The sequence below is a fragment of the Mya arenaria genome, chromosome 6 (genome assembly GCF_026914265.1).
Source record: "Mya arenaria isolate MELC-2E11 chromosome 6, ASM2691426v1".
NCBI classification, from domain to species: Eukaryota; Metazoa; Mollusca; class Bivalvia; order Myida; family Myidae; genus Mya; species Mya arenaria.
The window spans coordinates 72,578,436-72,600,344 of record NC_069127.1 but is presented as its reverse complement, the minus strand read 5'-3'; the positions used below and the strand labels follow the sequence as shown (position 1 = coordinate 72,600,344).

General features: G+C 34.5%; 2 protein-coding genes across 11 annotated transcripts in view; both read right to left on the bottom strand.

Moving 5' to 3' along the window:
- The window catches only part of LOC128237121 (uncharacterized), an 89,388-nt gene that overhangs the window by 60,252 nt on the left and 7,227 nt on the right, over window positions 1-21,909 (bottom strand). For 8 of the 10 annotated variants that reach the window (XR_008261501.1, XM_052952345.1, XM_052952350.1 and 5 more), the window contains exon 1: window positions 1,920-2,158. The exons of 1 other annotated variant lie outside the window; for it this stretch is intronic. Coding sequence is in view for 1 of the 9 variants with exons in the window: in XM_052952351.1 (XP_052808311.1) it covers window positions 1,920-1,943 (24 nt within the window). In the remaining 8 variants the exon portion in view is untranslated. Of the gene's footprint in view, window positions 1-1,919; window positions 2,159-21,909 lie in introns of those variants that run through there. One more of the 10 variants, XM_052952347.1, reaches the window with a different exon arrangement.
- On the bottom strand, window positions 17,281-17,712 carry LOC128238023 (uncharacterized). Its single transcript, XM_052953591.1, has one exon. The coding sequence runs from the start codon at window positions 17,710-17,712 to the stop codon at window positions 17,281-17,283; it is 432 nt and encodes a 143-aa protein (XP_052809551.1).

The following is a 21,909-nucleotide window of genomic DNA, read 5'->3' as shown; positions in this document are numbered from 1 at the left end:
TCGCTTCTTAAGACAAACATCTTTAAAATTAAAGTTATTTAAGTCACATTTAGCCGCCGCCTAAATTAAATTTATATCAGTAGGCGTGTCATTATCGCCTTATACCCGATGTATTACAGGGGCGGCTCCAGGATGTGACGCAAGGTGGTGTAACTAAGGGGCGTTACCTTTGGCCAAGCGCCCCTGTTAGCAGGAGGGTTGTCCCCCAAGAAAACTTTACAATGTAAAGTCCGAAATGGTGCATTTTGGGCGTTTTTTATTACTTGTCTCTCCTATATTTGGGCGCGGGGGGGGGGGGAGGGGATGAGGGACGTGCCCTATGTCATATTTTGGTCTGGTGAGCATTATGTCGTATTATCATTATTATTATTATTATTATTATTATTATTATTATTATTATTATTATTATTATTATATATCGATCTATTTAATTTATATAACTAAGTGTTTAACAGTTAGCTTGTTTGGTTAGATGACGAATAACAATTATTGCCTTTACTGGGGATAGTTATGTTATGTTAAAATATTTCTTTATAAAAAAATGACCCTATTATTGGTCAATCTTCAGGTCGACTGACAACTGGCTAATGGTTCTTAATGTTATATTTTGTTTCTTGATCATATAGACATGATGACCACGTTTCGCGCGTTGCCTTATGAAGTTCCAATGATGACGCTGCATGCGCAATTATAGAGAAAAATAAACATTTCATTAAATTTTGGTAAGCAATAAACAATTACTAATTTTGTTTTGGCCTTAACTTGTTTATGTATAAATAGAAATGAGTGTGCAGTATACAGTACACAAGGCTCCGCATAAAGCGCAGCTTTTAAACTTATCTGGATATCTATAAATGAGGTAATTACGAAATAAAAGGGGAAAGCGATGCAAATAAATTGTTGGAATTATTTAAAAAAAAATATGTTTAAACAAATACTGTCTGATAATATCTGATAATTTATGTATAACGCTGTCCAGCGAAGTTATCGATATAACGCAAAACGCAGATTGGGTTTTCCATCGGAATCCCAAATTTTCTTTAAATAGAGAATACTTCATGGTATAAATAGAGGAGGCTCTCCATAAATACTATTGAATGGAGGACATTTGTTTGAGTTAGATAACATCGCAATAAAGTTCACCGATTGAGCACCAAAAGATATCTCACAAGTGGAGTATTTACTTTACACTGGAAAACACAATATTGTTTCTTAGTATCTAGTAGCTAAATAAAGCGTATATGAAGGTTTTCAGAAAAAACGCGCAAAACTTTATGCGAACGTAACTACTACTACTACTACTACTACTACTACTACTACTACTACTACTACTACTACTACTACTACCACTACCACTACTACTACTACTACTACTACTACTTCTACTACTTCTACTACAATTATGACCATTATTATTATTATTATTTCTGTTATAATTTGATTTTTATTTTAAAATGATTGTTATTGTTATATTTTTATTATTATTATTATTATTATTATTATTATTATTATTATTATTATTATTATTTTATTATTATTATTATTATTATTATTATTATTATTATTATTATTATTATTATTATTATTATATATTGTTTCAGAGTTAGATCGTTATATATTTTTACCGATAGAGTACTCAAATTTATATTTTTACAAGTGGCGTAGTCACGTCATTCAACTGATAAGTGTGGCTTGCTTTTTTCACAACGGCAAAAATTGTCGCAAGTAAAAATTATAAGCTATGTTTAATAAAACGCATCTAAAGTGCTTTAAAATTATTGAATGGTAATATTAAATGTTCTGTATAATAAATTCCCACTTTTTAGTCATTATTTCTAGCTATATAATTATTACAGTAACTCCTCTTAAATATTACTAAATATAACATGTACATATTACTGAAATAAAGAAATTCTTACTGTTTCTAGTTTTACTATCCACATCCACTTTTATTCCATCATATACTGAACTGTTTCACAATCTTAAATGTAGTTGCAAAAACGTACATACTCGTCTTATATAACCCTAGGTTTACCGGCTAGCAAACTACTTTTGTTTTAAGAATAGTGCTGAGCTAATTTATTAAACTGTTCAAGTCAATCTATTAAACAATGCTTAGCAATGAACTCCTTCATCACTTGTACATAATGATTTTTAACACGACTTTTATCGCACCTTACGGTCCGACAGGCGTATCGAATGACTTCGGATATTTCCGCCACGCTTCGGTCGAATCCGTAGTGACGTCACTCAATGTTCTCCATCTTCTTTTTAATTCAATTCAATATTTTATTGCATTAAAAATATCATTGTTTATTGCAAATACATGTTTCAAATGCATGTGCAAGCATGGATTTCGACAACAATTGTTTTAACAGAAGAGCATTATAGTTTAGTTTATTTTCAGTATCATTTTAGCAGATAATAAGTTTGAAGTATTTAGAAGTTCTCGTTTAATGTAATTAATATTATTCAGTGCTTGATAATTAGTATTTTTCTGTGTTTTGACAAGTATAATTGACCAAGTTCACCATAAAGAGCTTCGCGATTGGTAGAGCGTCTCACACCTAATACTTTCCGACAAAATTTTGAGTGTTAAATTTCTACATCCGGTCCCTTATGGTAGCCCCATATTTCTGACGCATAGTTTAGTGTTGGTAAAACAAGAGAGTCGAACAACTCAACTCTATTACTTACTGGAAGGTCCAGATTTATGTTAACGACGAATAAATTATGGAGTGAGAACTATGCACGTTGAGGGCCTCTTTGTTAAGAGCGATTCTAGTTTCAATTTTGTAAAGAAATGTACACCCACATATTTAAATGAAGAAACAAAATCAATCTTAGAATTATATATGTGGAAGTCGTATGACGTATGGCGACCATTTTCGAAAATCACAATTTTCGTTTTATTTACATAACCACGCAATCCCCACATGAAAAAGTAACTTTCGATTTCATCTTACATTGATTGTAAAATTATGGGATCATTTGCTTAAACCACAGCGCCATCAGCAAATAAGAACATGAATAATTTCAGGTCAAAAATTTCTGAAATGCCATTTAAGTTACTATTTATAATTTCTAAGATATCGTTAAAAAAGAGGCTAAAACTGCTACTAGCCGGACCCCTGTTTGACTCCTATGTTAGAATTAATTTGAGAAGACCTATCATTTTTGCATCTAATGTATGATTTCAACCGGAAATCAATCCGGTCAAACCTTTCCCCAGTCTAGAAATGCAACGTATAATTTATTCTTATTCTCAAGAGAATTTGTGATTAGGGCGTGTAATACATATACAGTCAACAGTCGATTTATTATTTTGGAAACCGAACTGAATGTCAATAAGTGTATCATATTTATCCAACCATTTTATTAGTCGAATTACGAGTACTTTTGAGTATATTTTAGATAATATGTTATTGAGCGTAATTCCTCGAACATTCTTAGCCTTATTAGGCCCCCTTTTAAAATTGGGACATTAATACCTTCTGCCCAATTCTTGGGAATCGTATCATCATTGTGTTATTTATTGTAGAAATTTACTAAAAATGGCGATATTCTGTCAAAAGAATTTTATCATTATTTCGGCAATAAGTAAATCACTTCCGGGACTTTTTAAATTATTCTGTGCAAAAACAGCGTCTTTTAGTTCTGATTGGGTTAACTCAATATCTAAATCATCATCGTAAATAGTTGTATTTGTAGGAGTCGTATGAGTGTTATATATTGGTTACATGTGCCCCATATAAATTATGAAAAATGTCATCCATATTATCAAGTGTCACTCCAGTTATATCGCGATCCTTTTGTTTTTATTCTTATTTTTTATTTTTCCAAAATGACTTTGAATCTTTCTTTGCAAGTTTATTGATACGGTTACCCTCAATGCGCATAAATTATCTAATGTGTTTGCATTTGATTAGGCTCGCTCCACAGAGGGAGCCTTTTTTAGTGATTGGTTTATGAGATCGTACTCGAGATGGAAATGATTGTTTTTAGCCGTTCGATTGTTAGTGTATGCACAGAAAAGAGTTGTTGAACATTTAGAATAAGAGAATTATACTTTTCTTACTTATGTTAGAGTGATTTCGATTTATCTTTTGTAAAAATGTTTTCTTTTACCTAATTGGAAAAAGGTGTAAAAAATAATGTCATTTTCGATTTCGAGGCGTATAAACAAAGAGGTCAATTTTTGAGCATGCGCAATAAAATGGTTGGGTATAAATGACTGGCCAGACCGGATCAATTCCGGACCAACGTAAATCTCCGAAATGTTACGGAAATCGTTCGGAATTTTCCTAATTTTGTGTTGGTATCAAAAGACTGGCTGGACCGGACCAAACTAAAACAAGCATTGCTATATTTTATAGATATTGAATCTATTATAATAATAGATTTAATTATGTCTGTCTGTGCGTCTGTGTGTGCGTCTGTCTGTATGTATGTCTGTAAGTGCATGTGTACGTGCATCTGTATGTGCGTCTGTCTGTGTACCTGTAAGTATGTATGTCTGTCTATATGTTTGTCTGTCTGTCTGTATGTATGTCTGTCTGTGAGGCTGTCTTTGCGGCTGTATGCGCGTCAGTATGTATGTATGTCCGTATGTTTGATTGTCTGTGAAACAGTCTGTGCGTCTGTATGAATGTCTGTCTGTATGCATGTATGTATGTCTATCATATATTGTTGATTGAATTCTGAATATCATTTCACACTTATTTCTAGGCAATTCTTTTTTAAACTTGCATTTAAATTGTTTCAATTTCAAATTTTGACTTTTTTTCAACTTTTTATTTTGCAGTTCATTTTGCCCCACTTTATATTGTGTACTGTCTAACATGACTAGAACAAATTAGCCTTATAGTCAATTTTAGTGCCCATTCGTTCTAATTTCAGCACTTCAAAATACACAAAATGCAGTTTAAAAAAAATCAAACAAAGTTCTTATACCAAAATGTTTCAATGTATATTACTCAAAATCTGTCTTAAAGTAAAATTAAGCTTGAAAGATGTCCTGCACTATTTGAATACGATCTGTGAACTCATCCATGTTTGCATTATATATATATGTAATAAAACAAACATAGGCTGATTAAAATTTCAATGTGTCAGTACTGAAACTGCCCATTTCGCCCCCCTTACAAAACACTAACTGTACATTATAGATCGATTTAGAGCGAACCTTTTTTGCTGTATCCTACAGCAGTTTTGTACATGTAGTATATAGCTGTTGCATGGGCATTTGTTTACCAGTTTAAACTGTCGAATGTTACACATATGCCCAAGTAACAACTGTTCCATTACCTGATTGTATATTTTTGTTCAAACGCGGAAAAGACAAATACGAAAGTTGTAAAGCGAATATATAGAAGTTTCACAACAAACACCAGTCAACGTCTGATATTGATTTGCTTACGCCTTTAAATGATCTTGATGAGCGCTTGAAATTTCTTCTGTACTTTCCGTGAACCAGTTAAAATTACAAAACAATATCGGACATTCACGAGTTTAAACGATATGCAGTTTATTTTTAGAATCAAGGTCATGACGTACCTATGACTAGGTGTCATGCGCGAGTAACACTTCATACTGTTAACCGGTCAACAGTTCAAAACATTGTTATGTTTATAACTATTTGTAAAACAGTCGAAAATAATGAATTACATTCATATAGAGCATCGGGTAATAATAGAATATGTTCTTTTTTATTCAGACATTCCATTTTATTTTCATCATTCAGATTGTGCAAAAACTTATTTCTAGATCTGTTAAATTCTTAACGTGCCTCATAACACTCTTTATTAAACCAAATATTCTTGTTGATATCTTCTGTCATCAAACTAGATTGATTATAAACATTTTTTGGCTTTCCAAATACGTGAAGAGCACTTCATGGATAAAAACGGTAAATGAGGTAACCGTTTCACCAATGGATATATTTTGCAAATTAGCAGCCAGCTGGTTAGTTTCCACTCAATATAGAGTTTTCAGGCCGGGATTTGATCGAGTAATGTAGTTACATTGGTAACATGCGTATTACAAGAATTCTTCTTGTTGATGTATCGATTACGTGTAACTTCCATAAAAACGTTACATTTCAGACATTTGTAGAAGAAACATGTATATGTTTAATGAATGTTACCCGTTAGAGGTATCTATTCGACAAACAGAAGATAAACTTTGCCATCGTAGAACTGTTCATACCAAAGGTGATCGTCTCATAGCTTGGACACTAGAATGTGGCCCATCAGTCCTTTGAAATTGTGTAAAATGTAATAATATTACATTTCAATACAGTTTTACTGGGAAAAATATTATCAAATATATATAGTATATATTATTTAATATATATTATAATAATATTTTTTCAGGAAAAATTCTTAGACTTCTCAAGCTATGTGAAGATCACCTTTGGTTTGTACACAGCAGAGAAGAGACCCACACGCGCACTTGCTGAAATGATTCCACGCGGTTTATGAAAACTCAACAAAGCAGGGTTTTTCATTTTTTACACTATTTCCCGACGGAGTTAAAAAAAAGCAATAGCGCAACGAACAATTCAACATTCATTGTGATGGTTCATTTCTGAAAGTAGCTCTTCGTTTAAGCCTATAAATGGAATACAAATGTATGTATTTTTTTCTAGATCGTGCTCCCTGCTCCACGTCAACTAAAATGATATTTGTATGTATTTGAGGCGGTACGATCTCTTTTGAATGCCATACGAATCTTATGAAATGGTTGTTGGACTATTAACGCCTAAGATCTGTATAAAACAGTCCGATTGCCTAAAATTATTCCATGCCATCATTTTATAAATTCATCATAGCTAACTAATATGAGTTGCTTAGACGATGAAAGTGGGGATATTTCAATTTCTTTCTTTTTGTGATGAACTTGTGTACTTTTTAATTGTCAGTTTGTTTTTGGCGTGACGTACGTTCCTACCATTGATGAAGCAATTATTTGCCTGAATGGCCTCGATATTTTGTTGGCCATTTTTAGTTTAAATGGTGCATTCTTGTCACTCTGGTGTATGTTATTCATATTCGAAAAACAAAACAAAAAAGTGCGGTATATTTTGAATGAATTAGATAGACATTATACAAGATGTAACTATAACTTTCAAACTTATTCAATATTTAACATTCAAGTTTAAAAACAGCGCCGTAAACCTTAACTTCCATGATTTCCTTAAGTAAATTATGTATAAACATAAAAAGGGATCACAAACTTTGTGTATTGGTGAACTGCATATGCTTTCTTTTAGTCATGTTTCTTAAACATTTGCGGCGTGTTTGATGCTTTGCATCAAATTCGTCTTGTTGACTAATGTGACAATGAACGCAAGATAGTTCCACGATGGCCATTATTATATAGGCTTCCAAATTGTCTTCTGAATCCAATTCTCACAAAAATAATTGGGCTTGTGAGGTTCCATTTGGGAAAGTAAAAACAATGGTAAATGACCAGTCCGACCTGCTTGGAAATCTAAACTTTTATTATTACTGAACATATTTGCATTTTCTTGGTTATTCTAACTATTTAGCCCCAACATCATTGTGCATGAGTTACATACTCTACATTTAGTCAAATAGCATATACTATTATGGAATGCATTAATAATTGGTACAACTTTAATTGATAATTTAATCGTTGTAAAGATGTTATATGTGAAAGTAAAACCATAGTTTTTCATAATTTGGAATTGTTCATCTAGTAGTCTTGCAGGCGGAGGGGCAATTTCCATGAATAAGCCGTTGATCCTTATGTGGTATCTTATGCTGCCGCGATCCTTCGCATTATTTTGTAGGTGGCGATCTGCATCTCTACGATTGGGCTGTCTCGGACAAGCGTTGTACCGGGAAAAAACAATGTAGTTAAAGGAAAATCAGTTCAATCTTATCTTATGCTGTGCGACTTCACGTAGGACTTCTTTGACTTTAATCCATTCGATAGCCATAATAATTGCCAGAATGTTATCTCTCTGCCAATCAGAATGCTTGTAGTAAGGTGCGCATTTATTTGTTGATATTTCACTTCCAAAAGTAGACCGCAGAGTTCTTTTTGATGTTTTACCTAACGTAACATCATCATCGTCCTTGTTTTTTTAGAAAACAGTCCGGGGTCAAAAAAAAGTACATTGTGCTGTGCCTAAACTTTATACTTATGTTAGGTTTTTGTCAATACAAATATCGATAGAGAGAGAGAGAGAGAGAGAGAGAGAGAGAGAGAGAGAGAGAGATTCTGTATTATCTCCGATATGAAGAGTCATGACACGTTATAATCAGATCATAATACAAAGGAACATAAAAAAACAAAAGTTTACATAAATTATAAACAACAAACAAATATATCAGATAAGAAGGTTAACTATAAATAATACAAGATTCAAACATATTTATAAAGTAACGTAAACATATTGTTTCTTGTTACATAATAAGTTTAATTTACATTATATACCACGTGACAGCATAATCATTTCTAATCAATTAATTGCATATTAAGATATATAAATGAAAGAGAAAATTAATAAACATATGCATGCATAAATAAAAAAATAAAAATAGGTTGGACTGCAACGTTATTTATCCAACTGAGAACAAAATAAATCCATTTTTATTGCACTACATTGTTTACAATATTAGAACGTATAACAAATGCTTCATGAATAAATTTACACAACTTAAGGAGAACATTAGTATTAACTGTTTGTCAAAGTCAATGAAGACCAATTTCAATACGTTAGGGGGGGGAGATTACCTTAATTTTGTAAAAGCAATGCGATAGGATTTCGGTATATTGTCCTAAAACAGGGCTGATATGTACAGAGTTAAACCATGTTTGTTTGAACTGGTCTATCAATCTTGGTTTATATAATACATGGAAATAGTTTACATTCATGCCATTTGGGTTATACCAAACATCCGTGAAACCTGCATTATCGTATAAAGTCATTAGATTTGAGCCCAATTACTTTAACATCTTGCAACATCAACCAACATACTTTCATATAAACGCTGTACAATCATATTATTACTATCTATATTTTACACCAAATCTTGATAATTCTAACATAACTAATAATATACAAGGGGTATCTACCTAGCTCGCCATACACAGCTGCTGTACAAGTTAAGGTTTTAACATGTAATATTGATTTACAGAATTTCAAAGGTGTACGTTCTTTTTCCTTATTTCTACTAATGCCCCATATCCCACATCCATAATTTAATATTGAAACAACTAAAGAATCGAATAATTGACAAATAGTTCTTGGCTTAAGTATAAAAGGTTTGCCATTCACTAACACAGTAATTAATGCCTTTAGACCTTTACCAGCTAAAGTGCTTTGTATTAGTATGAAACCTCCGGTGTAATTGAATACAGTACCTAATTAATTAAATAATCTACAACTTCTAACGGTTTATCTCCATATAGCCAGTTTTTAGTAATTTTAACAACATCAACAATTACCTTTATTTGCCATTGTAACATTTGATACAACAGACTAAAGAGTTCAATAAAGCATTAGTAAACAAGATGGTAAACACAATATAATAATGTTAACAAGTACAACTGAAATAAAGCTTCATAAACGTATTTACGGGTTCAGTGACATGGGTAAAGTTAGTTAAACAATTTATCTTAACATTTTGTAGTAAAATACTTTGGAGAGGAAATGTAGACTATTTTTGGTATTATTTTTTCAGCAAGATAGTTGTCTAAGTAAAAAAACAACAACAAAAGATAAGTTTACATGCATCGTTTATTATATTTGATAGTATATATACTGCTTTGAAAACATGACGCTTTAGTGTACTCTGGCACAGTTCGATATGAAGTGCGGTTCATTCACGGACAATTATTTCTATAGTACATCATGTAAAACCACATGCAAAATACAATTGTGATTGAATGTGTTTATTTAAAATTTAGAGTGAATGACATTCCAGCGTGGATATAGTAGCAGCAGGTAGGTTTGAGCTTTATTTTATTATTGGTTAGGCAATTACATTTTTAATAAGAATAATAGCAAACTTGCTTAGATCATTTAAGACCTTGTTATTTTTGTTTTTACGAATCTCTGCGAATTTAATTATATTTGGATTTTGTATTTAATATTTCGGGATAAGGGCTTCCCTTTTGGTGCGAAATTCGGAACATTCTAGTATATAGTGAATTTCGTTGTAGGGAAAACCTCACTAAGCATTTGTTTCAGTAGGGAATTTAAAGGAACAACTCCTTAATTTATTGATCAGCAAAGCTATATTTTAAAGAACATTCAGTAATTAACTCTTAAGCTTAATTTCCTATTTAAAACTACTGTATAATACACCTTTGTGCGATTCGTTCATTTGCTCTCACCAGACTTGCACATTTTGGTCTTTTAGGGTTTGTGTTTTTAAAGTAGATACATTTTTTTCTGGTCAACGTTTCTTGGTTATCATATAGATAGGTAAATCCAGTGTTGTTCAACAACGACTTTATATTATTTAGCCAATTGAACATAATGCCATTTTGAGCCATTGTTCTATCTACCAGTGCTGCATATGAATGCTTTTTAACGAAAAGTTTGTTCCAAAAATTAATAATACGTTTATTGATAGTCATTTTAATAGGATACCGGCCTAATTCTCCATAAAGCATATACGCTGGAGTGCTTTTTCTAGAATTTGTAATTTTTCGTTAATCTTAAATGAACAGTTTTTCCATGTTCTTCTGTTGATGCCGAATATCATAACCTTTGTCTTATTTATATTGATGTGGAGTTTCCATGTGTTACAGTATTATTCGAAGTCATTCAAGCATTTCTGAAATTCATTCGCTGACATAGCAACCAATATGGTGTCGCTTGCGAATAACAAAACCAGGATATCTAAGTATTGAATTAAGTCGTCTACAAAATATTCAATTTTAACTCCCTCATTATGGTTTGATTTTAAGAAATCCATTAAATCATTTAAGAAGTAGGAAAAAAGAATCGGTGATAAGCTCTCTACCTGCCTTAAACCAAGGTTACTCACAAAGAAATAGGACGTTTCCCCACAAGATTGAACGCAAGACTTTATGTTTGAGAACAAGTTACGGACTATTTTCAGTTTTTTGCCGTCAACTCCCTAATGATATTAGTTTATTTAAAAGCTCAAATCTCGGAATAAGGTCAAAACCCCGCTTAAAATTAACGTATCCGACGAACAATTTTTGTTTGCGTGACTTTAGAAGCTCGGTTAGGAAATGTAATGTAAATATATGGTCAACGGTTGAACGTTGTTTTCTAATTCCGGCTTGATTTTCAAGTGTTGTTTTTATATTTATTTGAGAAAAGTGTCAATCTTTAGTTAAGTACTGATGTAAACAGTTTGCCTAGGCAACTAAGAATAGTATTTGGTCTATAGTTTTCGGGTAACATGGAGTTACCCATTTGTTTATAGATTGGCACAATGTAGCCTTCCGACCAACACGTTGGGTATATTCCTGTATCTAGAATGTAGTTAAAAAAGGTCGGCATAAAATGGTAAAAGAAAGTGTTTCGTCGGTTTTATATGCTCGTTACAGAAGTTGTCAGATGGCTTGAAGCCTTGCCGCTATTGCAATTATCGATCATTTTCTCTATTTCTTCTTTAGTGATTGGTGAATTTAATGTTTTCTCATTTTTTAGCAAATTTATATTGATATTGTCTAGGTTTTCCGTTTCCCCACCATCATTATTATTCTGAAAGAAATCATGAAAATCATTCAAAGCAGGGTTTTGCTAGTTTTCTTATTATTGTCGAGCGACTTTATATAGGACCAATATGATTTCTGGTTGTTTGTATGTAAATCACGCAAGCGGAACGATTTATTGAACATAAATTGCCTAATATAGTATTTTATAGTACGTTTAATATCGTGACTCACACGGTTGAGTAAGTTTTTTTATTAATTTTCGATTTGTTTATATAATATCTCGTCCTAGCCTGGTTATAAATTATCCGTTTATTTCTGCACTGAGGCTTTTCACTTTTATTACGATCAGTGCAAATGTTTTGGGAATTGAACATTTGCTTAGGTTTGAAACTGTTTTTGTGCGGATTCGTTGAAAATGTCCAATAAAATGTCTGTTATTTTATAAGTATGTTCTTGGTTTTTAACTAAGGTACGGAGAAGATTTTCCATTTCGGCAACTTCCTCGTAGTAGATATTTTCGGTAAATTGTTTTGCATCTTGGTCCTCCCATTTTTGTTTATATTGTACGTGACAATTATTTTCTACTGGCTTTGGTCTGATAATTTAGTTTAGTTTAAACATATTTTATTCAGTTCGTATATACAAAAATGACAGTACAGCAATAGTATGATGAAATGGATCGGAAAACAAGCAATGTAATTGCTTATATTAATTCCTTTCCATGTAGCAGTGTACAGTAACAAATTGCATAGAAAAGTCAGTGTATGATGTGAAGTGAACAGTTTGACGAAATATATTAGTTTAATAACTGTTCAAACTATTATTTACATTTTATTTGAATGTTTTGGAATAATAAGATAACTATTAAAAAGACAAACAAACAAAAAGAAAAAAAAACGCAAAAATATTCTGTCACACACACTGTCCCGATGAAAAGCGATCGATACACCAATGGGGTCGACTGTTAGGCATCAAAACGCTTTGATGCTGTAATGAATCTCTGGACTTTTAAAAACAAGCTTGAATTGGCATCAAGGGTAAGGCGATCATTACCGAAAAGAAGATTTTCTACAGTAGCAGCACAAGGTAAATCATGGATAAAACGGTTACGCATTAATTGATATCTAGGACACTGAGTGAGATAATGTGACACAGTTTCAACGGCGCCACAAGCACAAAGGGGAGAAGGAATAATATTTCTTCTGTGAAGGTCATAATTTAATGAGCTACATCCTAATCGCAGACGAGCATGATTAACTTGGTGTTGTCTGTTTCCTACATTATACAGGAGTTGTGATTTCTTTGGTTTCGTGTTAAATTGTGATTTAAACTCGCTGAGAGTAGGTGCATGTCTGATATCTTCAGGAAGTGAGTTCCACTGGCGAATAGTCAGGGGTAGAAATGAAGTAGCATAGGCTTGAGTTTTACAAGGGATGACTGGGACTTCTGAGCGATTTCGTAGGGCATATGGCTGAGCTCTCGGCTGAGGAATTAGATTTGAAAGATACTCTGGAGAAAGACCATTTTTCATTTTAAAGAACAGAATGAGGCGATGTTTGCGTCTCCTTTCCGCAAGTGTATCCCAGTTAACGTCAGCTATAAGCCGCTCAATACTACAAAGTTTGGTAGCACCGGTTACAATTCTAGCCGCCTCGTGTTGGACAGCTTCGATATCATTTTTTAATTCATTACTACAATTGTCCCAGACAACATCGGCATACTCGAGTAAAGGTCTAATAAAAGTGACATACATTTTGTCCAAGGCTGCACGGGAAATTACAAACTTTAACGTCCTAAGAATACCAATTCTCTGCCATGCCTTGTTGACGTTTGAAGATATGTGGGATTGCCATTTGCCATCTGAAGAGAAGGTTACCCCAAGATGTTTATAAGTGCTGATTTGAGATATGGGTACATTGTCGAGATAAAGTGGGGGTTGATTTTGTTGTTGACGTTTACGAGAAAAGAGAACAGATTCTGTCTTGGATGGATTAAAAGTTACTAGCCATTTCTTCGACCAAGATGATATTTGAGATAGATCATGGTTAAGGTCGGCTGCAGAAGATACGGGATCTTCGACAATAATGTAAAGACTGGTGTCATCTGCGAATAAGCGTATGTTTGCCTTAATGTCATTGACAATGTCATTAATGAAAATAAGGAAGAGCAATGGTCCAAGGATAGATCCTTGAGGAACACCAGCGTTGATAGTGAGGATTCCTGAAGCAGAGTTGGATAGGACTACCCGTTGTTTGCGGTCAGGAAGATAAGAGGAAAACCAATGGAGAAGTGAACCACTTATACCAATGGATGACAGCTTATGAATAAGGCCATGATGCCAGACTCGGTCGAACGCCTTTGAAACGTCACAAAAGACAGCCCTTACTTCTTTCCCTTCATCTAAGGCTTTGCTGACGTCGTTGTAAAAGAAAGCTAACTTGTTGACGCTAGAATCGCCTTTGATGAAACCAGATTGGAAGGATGTAAGTATTTTATTCGAGATGACGTAGTTGTAGAGGTGTTTGTGGATACAGCGCTCCATGAGTTTGCCAATACAACTTAGAAGTGATATTGGTCTATAATTGCAGGGACCAGATGGATCAGATTTTTTGAAAATGGGGCAGACGTTCGCCAACTTCCATGGAGAAGGGAAGGTAGAGTTTGCCAACAATCTGTTAAAATATTTCGAGAGAGGCACAGCAAGTTCGTCTTTGCCCTCTTTAATAAGTTTAGGACTAATCGAATCAGGACCACTGGCTTTACTATGATCAATACAGGAAATTGCATCTCTAACGTCCTGGCTTGTCAACAATATTTGTGAGAGGAAAGTGGATGGAACGTTCTCAACTGTAAAAGGTGGATGTTGCTTGGGTTCTATGGTTGATTGTTTGCTAAAGTATGAGTTTAGAAGGTCTGCCTTTTCTTCATCGGACTCTGCCTTAATTGTTCCATCAATAAGAGTTGGAATTGGTGAAGATGTTTGTTTTTGAGTTAGTTGTTTAGCTAGTTTGAACCATACTTTAGTTGTTATGTTATCAGAGTTAATTTTGTTTATTATTTCATGTTCGTATTCCTTTTTAATTTTTCGAATTATATTTGTTGTTTCGTTGCGATAGTTTCTGAATTGTTCCCAAGCCAGTGCATTATTTGAAAGTTTAGCTTTTCGGTGTAATTTGTTACGTTTTCTGATTCGTTGTTTTACCTCTTTGTTTATCCAAGGAACGTCGCCTGGACGAATAGTTACGTTTTTATTTGGAATACTCTCAGAGGCTGATTTTAAGATTGAGCTAGCGATTGTGTCTGCCGTAGCATCTAGATTTTGATTGTTTTCGATGAACGACCAGTCGGTGGATCTGAGTTTATCGTTATATTTTACATAATCGCCTTTGTCATATAACCATATTTGGCGCTGAAAGTAAGTCTGCTTAGGTTTTGTGAATTTTAAGACAGCAACAGTCGGACAGTGAAACCGGACAAGATTTGGAACAAAAGGATCTGCGACGAAACTTGAAATAACTTGATTAGTGTGTTTAATGAACATGAGGTCAATAAGTGAACTAGAGTGCTCGGTGAAGTGAGTTGGTGAGTTAATGAGCTGTTCAGAATTTAGGGAGTCTATCAATCTACACATTTTATTTGACGAATTCAAGCTAATGTTGATGTTAAAATCACCTGCTACAAGTATGTTGTCAACATGCTGGTTGAATGCTTGGTCGAGTGAATGTTCCATGTTAAGCCACTGTGTGTTGTTTGAGTTAGGAGGTCGATAGATTCCGCCCACAAGTAATTTGCGCTGGCATACATGTATTTCAACCCAAACCGCTTCGACACCATTAACAACAAGATCATTTCGTTGAATTGCATGCAGAGTATCTCGGACATATATTGCGACACCCCCACCAAGACGATCGTTTCTGTCATAACGAAATGGTTTTTTAAAGTTTGGGAGTTCGACATCTTCGTCTGAAATTTTATTTGACAGCCATGTTTCAGTAAGAACAAGAATATCGTACGGTTGTGCTTCTACTGTTAGAATGTCAAGTTTTGGTTTCAGACTTTGTATGTTCAGATTCATGATGCTCAGACCACTATTGGTTACTGCTGCATATGAATTTAATGAGGAGTTATCAGAGTTTGTCGAAGGACCAGGATTAAGCTCAATATCGCCCGATCTGCTGATGAGCAGTGTGGCGATGTACAAGAAAACTGGAACAAAGTACATTAATGAAGCCAGGGATGCTACAAGTTGGCGAGTTAAATAAGAAAAACTATTTGAGATTAGCATCTAGAAAGTTGGTCGTTAAATCATAATCTGTCGCCAGCTGAAATTGAAGGGGCGTCCGATTACCCAACAATATCGCACCAACAGTGAATCGATGATCGATGACAGTGTGTGTGTGTGACAAAACAAAAATATGAAGAAAAGGAAGATAATTGAAAAAATACATTGCCATAGCAAAACTGTTGATATATGTGGAGGGGACATTTATAAATACATAATACATTTTAAGTTGCCAGTATGTTAAAGATGGTAAACTCCATGGAGTTGAAAAGTATAAGTTAAGATTGAAATATGTGATATAGTAAGTATACGAGAAATACGAGAGGTGCATTGTTGTCATTATCTGTTGATTAAACACTAAAAAATCCAGTCTGGTTTTTAACAAGTATCAATAATTATAAATTTAAACAACAAAGAAAAAATAAGAAAACAAAAACAAAAAAACAAATACAGATTTTGAGCAATGTGTTTGAACGTGTACCTTTACAACGGTTTTATTATTATATATTTAAAAACAAACAAACAAAAAACAAAAACAAACCTTTGTCTAGAAAGAAAACAAGTATCCAAATGCTTACAAATCGACGTACAAGAGAAATAAAAAGTAATGAACATCATAAGTGTACCTTTAGCTAAATAAACAAACAAACAAATAATCAATAAAGTAGAAATAATAATAATAATAATTAAGGCTACACTTTTATCTATGTACCAATTATGAGACTGAACAAATAAATACAGCAGCGACTCACAGCAACATCAAGCTTAAGTAACAATTACAGGATATAGTCAGATAAAAAAGATCAGGCACACAGACACACACGCACACGCATGCACGCACGCACCCACGCGCGCGCGCGCACGCACGCACGCACGCACGCACGCACACACACACACACACGAGATTATCTGTTTACAAAGTCATATGCATTAGATTACTTCTTAAATAATGTTGCAAAGTAATATTTCATTTATTGTTGTAATTTTTAAGGATCGTTTGTTTGTTTTAAGTCGCTGTATAATGTTCGATTATACAATAAAGACACATTGTCGGTATTGCTTACATCCTTATAAATGTTCAATAATGCTTATATCGCTATAAACAAACATGACAGCATCAGACTAGTAATATGTTAATTGTTCGATTAGAGTATTTCAACTTTATTTAATACAACGTTGCTTATATCGTAACAGTGGGTAAATTATTTAGTCAATATAAACACAAGTATGCTATCGACGCTGGTGTGAATAGTCTATCCGTATAAACACTTGGGAATCGAAGCGTTACAATTTTATGTAAACTGCGGAGCAGAAAGTTACGTCTACTAATTAAATTTGGCTAATTCGCCCATCGACTCGCATCTATGCACTTTGTCGGAGTTGTCCTTAATCAGAATAACGCCATTGGATGTCCAGGCAGACTGGACCCGTTTGTTCTTCACAAGACGTCTTGCATGGTAATATACTTCACCACGTGTTTTGGTAAGTTCCTCGTTAATGAACACACGCTCAAGGATCTTCGAGTGTTTCAGTTGAGAACGATGAGTGAAGACAACTTGCCTAGCTCGGTACGATGTGAACTTAATGATAATGTCTCTTGGATGTGAGTTAAGCTGCTTGTTGGAACTAGTCGACTGGCCAGGGGAGGACTTCTCTGAGGAAGATTTTGGTTTGCCAAGACGGTGCATGTTGTCAATGTCGTGAATATCAATGTCAACTTTGATCTCGGTTGACAGACACTTGAATATTGCATCCATAGACTCGCCTTGCTCCTCCGTGATGCCAGAGACCCGTAAACAATATATATAATTTAGTTTAATATCACTAACTTTAAGATGGCATGACCTCTTTTTCCAAACACAATGACTTTACTTTTATAAGGGTTAACTTCTAGTCCCCATGTTTGGCAGTATTCATATAAAATATTAAGACTTTTTTTGTAATTCTTCAACATTTTTGCCAAGCTCATGTATAACCATATCTTCAGCAAATAACATTAATATAACTACTATGTCATCTATTGTAATACCGCTATTGAAATCATCGTGCAAAAACATCTCTAAATCTTCTAAAAACAAAGAAAACAGTAGAGGGGACATAACTTCGCCTTGTTTTAAACCAATAGAGCATTTGAAAAAAATCAGAGTATGAAGAACAACATCTGATACGCACTTTGGCCTTTTTTTAACAATACGTAATATTTTTCCACGAATTCCTAACTTGTATAGTTTTAGCCATAGACCATTTCTGTAAATTCTATCAAAGGACTTTTTAAAATCTATAAATGCTCATGCTAATCTTTTATTGTCATTTAAACATTTATTAACAACAGCATTTAGTACAAAAATTGCGTCCACAGTGGACCGGCCCTTCCGAAAACCAAATTGTGCGTCACTTATAACATCATTATTTTCGGCCCAATCTGAGACTCGTTTATTGATAAAACCAGTAAAAATCTTTGAAGAGCAACTAACAAGAGTTATACCCCGATAATCATTCACATCACTGGGGCAGTTTTTTTTTAAAAAGTGATATAATTATACCTTTCATCCACTGATCGGGAAAATAACCGGTATCCAAAATACCGTTAAAAATTTCAACTAAATGGGAAGCCAAAATATCACACGATGCAATAAGATATTCATTAATCAGCTTGTCACCTGCAAAGGCCTTATTTCTATTAAATTCGATAGTCCCAATTTCCCGTACAGTAATTGGAAAATCTAATTCTTCAAAACAACAATCATCGTCATCAAAGTTATGGCTATTACAAAAATCTTAAGCATTTTCATTATCTGCGTTACGCATATTATCATTCAAATTAGAAAATACTCATAAAATTGCTCGACAGAAATATCATTATTAACAGACTTCTTTTTACTAAAATGGTTCTAAAAGCTTTTTTGGCTTATGATGCCGCAGACGTTCAATACTTTTCATTTTATTAAGTTCATATCGACGGCGTTTGATTCCAATCAAACGTTAGTATGCCATTTTATTAACACACATCTAGTAAAACTGTATGATAACTATGCATTTATACATGTACGTATATAGTAAATAAAATATTGTTTTGTAATTTCATTTACCTTTTACCATTCTACGACGTCTTATTGTTATTGATTTAGTCTAGTTCATTATCACGGGAGTTATTATTTGTTATATCCGCTTTGAAGGCCTTGACTCTAACTGTGTCCTCTATAGATAGCTGCGGAAAACCAGTTAAAGTTCGATTAATTGTTCATTAGGTTTAAGATTCAGTTGGTCTCTATACATATTACTAAACTGCCACATTACACAAGGTTCCTATTCGCAATGGATAGACTTAAACAATCGTAGGTGACTGCACTTGGTTCGCTTGCGAATTTGCGTAGTCTTAATAAAAATATGTTTTTTAACATTTTTTTGTAATCGGTACTACCCAATTGTCTATATATTTTTCTAATGAGTAGATTCCAGCACAACTTTACCCAGTCACTGTTCTTGTATATACTGGCATATTTTGCATATGTTTCACACATATTCTGTGGGTTCTGTGGGCTCGTTTAAGTGCCAATATATGATGATCCTGTAGGTCACTCCACAACTCGCAACCGTAGAGGGCCTTGGGGATCACAGTGCTCAAGTTTATTTTATTTTATAGCAAGCGAATGCATTGCATTGTCATTTAAGACATAATCATTTAGGCTAAAATACGTGAGACGTAATCTTTTACAACAAAGGTCAACCGATTTACTAATGTCCTTACATTTATCGGAAAATACTCCAAGGTGTTTGTAGCTTATGGATTCCGTTACTTCTCCGTTACAAATTGACGATAGCTTTTTACACTTTTTAAAGTCGCTCTGTTTTTGATAATATACAATAACCACAGTGTATTAAGGAGACTGTATGCATCCGGATATTGCGTGTTAATTTCAATGGCCGATACACGATATTTACACAGGTTATAGTTTAAGCACATTTTAATGGTTTATCTCTGGACAACAAGTAAACTTTACATAAATAATATTATAAAAAATAAATTTATCTTGTGTATGCATTGTTCTAGTCATATACCAAGTGATATGTATGAAAACGTTGAAACTCACTAGGGGACACTGATATTCAACTCCCTGAGCGCCATGTTGTCAGGATTATACGGACAATTGAATGAAATATGCATGGACCGAAATGACAGCTGATTTCTCACTGATATTGGATGCCGTTGAGACAGTTTAAGGATTATGACCATTCAAAGTGTGAGGATAGAGTATGTTTTGACCATGTCCTTTGACCCCATGACCTCAAAATCAATAGGAGTCATCAGCTGGTCACCAAAAATCTAAATGTCAAGTTTGAGGGCCATGGGTGCAGGCATTGACAAGATATCACATTTACAAGCATTTTTAGTTCAAGGTCACTGCGACCTTGTCATTTGACCTGATGACCCCTAAAATCATAAGGATTCATCTATAGGTCAGACACTCCAAGTCAGGTTTGAGGGCCATGGGTGCAGGCATTGTCGATTTATCACTCGAAACATTTTCGCATTCAAGGTCACTGTGAACTTGACCTTTGATCCAATGACACTCCTAAAATCAATAAGGGTCATCTCCTGGTCGGGGCCAACTTTTATGTCCATTTTGATGATCATAGGTTCAGGCATTGTTGAGATATCACTGGGAGAAGATTTGTTAACGTTTTTGCGTTAAAGATCATCGTGACCTTGAACTTTGACCCTTGATATCAATAGGGGCCATCTACTGGTCAGACCCAACCTATAAGTAAAGTTTGAGGGCCTTGGGTGCAGGCATTTTCCAGTTATCACTCGAACAACCTTTTACCATTCCAGGTCACTGTGACCCTGACATTTGACCCAATGACCCCCCAAAACAATAGGGGTCATCTACTGGTCAGGCCCAACCTCCAAGTCAAATTTGAGGGCCACGGGTGCAGGCATTGTCGAGTTATCACACGGACAACCTTTTACCATTAAAGGTCACTGTGTCCTTGACCTTTGGCCTGATGACCCAAAAAAACAAAAGGGGACATCTACTGGTCAGGCCAAACCATTGAATCAAGTTTAAGGGCCATGGGGGCAGGCATTGTCCAGTAATCACTCGGACAACCTTTTACCATTCAATGTCACTGTGACCTTGACCTTTGGCCCGATGACCCCAAAACAATAGGGGTCATCTACTGGGTCGGCCCAACCTCCAATTGAAGTTTGAGGGCCATTGGTGCAGACATTGTCGAATTATCACTCGGACAACCTTTTACTATTCAAGGTCACTGTGACCTTGATCTTTGGCCCGATGCCCCAAAAAACAACAGGGGTCATCCACTGGTCAGGCCTAACCTCTAAGTCAAGTTTGAGGGTCATGGGTGCAGGCATTGTCGAGTAATCACACGGACAACCTTTTACTATTCAAGGTCACTGTGAAAAATAGGGGTCATCTTCTGGTCAGGCCTAACCTCCAAATCAAGTTTGATGACCATAGGTCTAGGCATTGTTGAGTTATCACTCGGAAAAGCTTAAACATTATTTTACCATTAAAGGTCACTGTGACCTTTAGCTTTGACCCGATGAGCCCTAAAATCAATAGGGGCCATTTACTGATTAGGCCCAACCTGCATGTCCAGTTTGATGACCATACGTCCAGGAATTGTTGAGTTATCACTCGGACAAGCTTTTGTCTACCGACGGACCGACCGACCGAAAGACCGACCGACATGTGCAAAGCAATATAGCCCTCTTCTTCGAAGGGGGGCATAATTATACGTATCGTTTGGTTTTAATTTTAAATGACCAATAGAATATGGAATTTTAATCATTGAGTCTCTAAACGTTCGTCTAAAAGAACACAGTATGTCTCAATTTGAATTAAAGTTATTCGTAAGTTTTTTTCACTTATATCTTTATGATTAATGGATAACGTCCCGTTTCTCTATATAAGGACGCATAATTTGTC

Excerpts from the sequence above, each read along its gene's own strand:
- LOC128238023 (XM_052953591.1), bottom strand. The coding sequence starts at position 17,712 with ATGGATGCAATATTCAAGTGTCTGTCAACCGAGATCAAAGTTGACATT.